Source organism: Gekko japonicus, unplaced genomic scaffold (genome assembly GCF_001447785.1).
Source record: "Gekko japonicus isolate JY-2015 unplaced genomic scaffold, Gekko_japonicus_V1.1 scaffold570, whole genome shotgun sequence".
NCBI lineage: Eukaryota > Metazoa > Chordata > Lepidosauria > Squamata > Gekkonidae > Gekko > Gekko japonicus.
The window spans coordinates 983,567-987,770 of record NW_015173140.1 but is presented as its reverse complement, the minus strand read 5'-3'; the positions used below and the strand labels follow the sequence as shown (position 1 = coordinate 987,770).

The following is a 4,204-nucleotide window of genomic DNA, read 5'->3' as shown; positions in this document are numbered from 1 at the left end:
AGGAGGAGGTGATGTGAAAGTCCTCCGCCTGAGACCCGGGAGAGCCACTGCCAGTCTGAGTAGACAATGCTGACCCCCGAAGTACCAAGGGTCTGATTCAGCACAAGGCAGATTCGTGAATTCGTATGGATGTGTGAACCCAAGACTGACAAACTTTAGGCGGGGCAAACGTAGAGAAACACCGTATTAGAACAAAACATACAATACTTATATGCTACTATGTCTTCATATCTTGATTCAAATCATATACTTAAATACAATAGAGACCCTAGTGCAGTGATGGCGAACCTTTTAGAGACCGAGTGCCCAAACTGCGACCCACAACCCACTTATTTATCGCAAAGTGCCAACATGGCAATTTAACTTGAATACTGAGGTTTTACTTTAGAAAAAACAACTCATACGTTAACTTAAGATGATCCAAACAAAGGAAGGAAAGCAATCCCAAATGCTTTCATTGACTTAAAATTATTTGGCAGAGAATTTGACACTTTAATGATGGTCTGGGCCTGCCTGGGGCGATGGCACGTGTGCCCACAGAGAGGGCTCTGAGTGCCACCTCTGACACCCGTGCCATAGGTTCGCCACCACTGCCCTAGTGTATCTTATTCACTATAGTACAAAAACCTAAAGTACGTATATCTAATAGAAAAGTCCACAGCTACAGAGACAGGTTCCAATGCTGTAGACTATCTTGCTTTCTGATGAGAGACTGATGAGGGATGCAGCAGTTGCCAATGCCAATGTTGTAAACTGTTACGCTTTCCGAAAAGAGATAACAGCAAGCATCAAAGCAGCAACATGCCTCCCAGGCAAAAATTGTGTGTTTTGAGAGATTCTTCCCCAGGCAAAATTATTTTTCCTGGAACCAAAGCTCACAATGCTACAATGCACCACTCAATAATTCTATAGAAGGCTTCTCTACGGTGTTTCTCTACGTTTGCTCAGCCTTGCCGTGTTTCCCGTGTGTTTGTTGCTGAACCTTAGGCGGGGCCTGGATATCTTCTGAAATTACGACTGATCTACAGAGATCAGGTTCCCCTGGAGAAAATGGCTCATTTGGAGCATGGCACTCTATGGCACGATGTCCCACTGAGATCCCTCCTTTCCCCAAAATCCTCCCTCCTGAGGCTCCACCTCAAAATCTCCAGGAATTTCCCAACCTGCTGCTAGCAACTCTGTACCACAACCAAAGCTTTCCTTCTGAAGCTTCAGTCTATAACCATGAGATCTAAAAAACGTGCTCTTTTTCAAACATGAAAAGCGATGATTCCAGGACTCGACAGAAACATCAGATTTGGCATCAGAACACAGATTCTTTAACTCATGGCGAAAACTTCGCTCGTGCCGAAGATGAACTTTACGGAAGTTCAGCGAAACTTTCTCCCCCCCTCCCCCCAATCAACTTCATGACACCATAGAATGTGAGCCTCAAGAATAATCAGCAACCCACGGCCCATCTTGAGGTTGCCTTTGCGGAATCAGCTTGCAAACCCACATCGCCTCATCTGGAGAGCGGAGTGGCATTAATGCCTCGCCTGGATTTTGCACTCACCCTTGCGCTCTGGCCCGCGATAAGCTGATCGTCTTCGGTCTGAACACTCGTTCGGCTGCGGACGTCATAATCTTCTTGCTCAAAGTCAGAATCGTCTTCAAGCTCCTCGGGAGTCTGGATTTCAAAAGAGAAAAAAAAGTCAGGAAAGAGATTGGGGGAGAAGAAAGAAGAGGTGGAATGCTTACCAAGAATAGAGAAGGAGTGACTCACGAAAGCTCCTTCCCTGCCATAAACTTCATGAGTCTTTAAGGTGCTATTGGACTCTTCCTCCGTGTGTTTGTTGCTGAACCTTAGGCGGGGCCTGGATATCTTCTGAAATTACGACTGATCTACAGAGATCAGGTTCCCCTGGAGAAAATGGCTCATTTGGAGCATGGCACTCTATGGCACGATGTCCCACTGAGATCCCTCCTTTCCCCAAAATCCTCCCTCCTGAGGCTCCACCTCAAAATCTCCAGGAATTTCCCAACCTGCTGCTAGCAACTCTGTACCACAACCAAAGCTTTCCTTCTGAAGCTTCAGTCTATAACCATGAGATCTAAAAAACGTGCTCTTTTTCAAACATGAAAAGCGATGATTCCAGGACTCGACAGAAACATCAGATTTGGCATCAGAACAGAGATTCTTTTATTCGTGGCGAAAACTTCGCTCGTGCCGAAGATGAACATTATAGAAGTTCAGCAAAACTTTCTCCCCCCCAATCAAATTCATGACACCATAGAATGTGAGCGTCAAGAATAATCAGCAACCCACGGCCCGTCTTGAGGTTGCCTTTGCTGAATCAGCTCGTCTGGAGATTGGAATGGCATTAATGCCTCGCCCGGATTTTGCACTCACCCTTGCGCTCTGGCCCGCGATAAGCTGATCGTCTTCGGTCTGAACGCTCGTTCGGCTGCGGACGTCATAATCTTCTTGCTCAAAGTCAGAATCGTCTTCAAGCTCCTCGGGAGTCTGGATTTCAAAAGAGAAAAAAAAGTCAGGAAAGAGATTGGGGGAGAAGAAAGAAGAGGTGGAATGCTTACCGAGAATAGAGAAGGAGTGACTCACGAAAGCTCCTTCCCTGCCATAAGCTTCATGAGTCTTTAAGGTGCTATTGGACTCTTCCTTTTTTCTACTGCTACAGACAGACTAACACGACCACCCGTCTTGACCTGTCTCCGTGGAAGTCACCACATTTAGCTGTACAGAATGGAAATCCATCACCCTTGTCGTATAGGGACAGATGGACTCACATTCTAGCCGTATCTGAAGAAGTGAGCAGTGACTCATGAAAGCTCCTCCCCTGCCACCAATTTTGTTAGTCTTTAAGGTGCTCCTGGACTCTTGCTCTTTTCTGCTGCTACAGACAGACTAACATAGCAACTGATCTTGACAGAATAGAGAGAAAGCCCGGCATACACTAAGTTCCTATTTCATCAAGCACCTGCCCAGGGAATGCTGTTTCTCCTTCATTTTAAATTAACTCGTCTGTGCAAGCAGGCAAGCCCCCAAATTGAATTGTCGTCCCCCCCCCTCCAAAAATGAACCTTTTCCAATCCTGCTCTTTTACAACTCAGATTCATCATCACCTTGCCACGATTTCTTTTAACTCTGTTAAGGGGATGAACTTCTGCTTTGCAAACGAACACCCAGGGGATGTGTTTACCCCCTGAAATGTAATATTTCAAAATAATTGCATTTGGTCTCTGTAAAAAAAAAAACAAAAAGGAGGGGGAAGACCAATAAAATAGCTGAAGCAAGCTGACTGTAAACCCCCTCCCCTCCCCCCGAGATTAAGAAGATGTTTGGGAAAAGTCACCTTGAGCTAGGAATGGCACACCATTCCTCCAACTGAAATGCAAATTATACACACTCTGAAGCATAAATGCATCCATTGATTACTAGGAGAGCCCAAACTATCAGACAGCATAATGGGCCCTGAATTATGCAGTGTGAAAGCCATACCCAGGTATCTACTTGCCAAGAAAAGGAAACTATTTCATTCCATTCATCTATTCTTACAAAATGTATAAGATTGTCAGTCTCTAAGGGGCTACTGGACTCAAGTTTAGACTGCCCTATTTTCCTCCAGCTGGCATGAGGAGCATTCACTCTCCATAGCAGAGAAAAGGGACAAGGACAGTCCTCCACATATCATCCCTGGCACAACCAAACAGCCGTAATTCACCAAAAACAGAAAGGAGGGTCTTCTATCTTCCATCCGCTTCTGTGGCTAAAAGACAAGCCATGGGCCAAGAGACCCCCCAGTTCAAATCTCACCTCTGTCACATAGTTTCAGGGCACAGCTGGATTAGTCTGCAGTAGAAGAGCAAGATCTGAGTCAAGGAGCACCTTAGAGGTCCTTTCCGCACTAGACCTTAAATCCTGGTTCAACCGTATCCCTGAATGTATATTCTATACTAGAAGAAGAAGAGATTGGATTTATACCCCGCCCTTCACTACCCAAAGGTGTCTCAGAGCGGCTTACAAACTCCTTGCCCTTCCCCTCCCCCACAACAGACACCCTGTGAGGTAGGTGGGGCTGAGAGAGCACTTGACAGAAACTGCTCTTTTTTCAAGGACAGCTCTTATCAGAACTACGGCTTGCCCAAGGTCATCCAGCCAGGTGCAAGTGGAGGATTGGGGAATCAAACCCGGCTCTCCTAGATT

General features: G+C 46.0%; 1 protein-coding gene across 1 annotated transcript in view; it reads right to left on the bottom strand.

Annotated features, from left to right (window-relative positions):
- Positions 1-1,555: 1,555 nt before the first annotated feature.
- The window catches only part of CTNNA2 (catenin alpha 2), a gene marked incomplete at its 3' end in the record, with an annotated part of 719,772 nt that continues 717,123 nt past the window's right edge, over positions 1,556-4,204 (bottom strand). The window contains exons 13-14 of the mRNA XM_015422279.1: positions 2,393-2,506; positions 1,556-1,669 (exon numbers count right to left, since the gene is read on the bottom strand). Coding sequence (XP_015277765.1) covers positions 1,556-1,669; positions 2,393-2,506 — 228 coding nt within the window. The remainder of the gene's footprint in view (positions 1,670-2,392; positions 2,507-4,204) is intronic.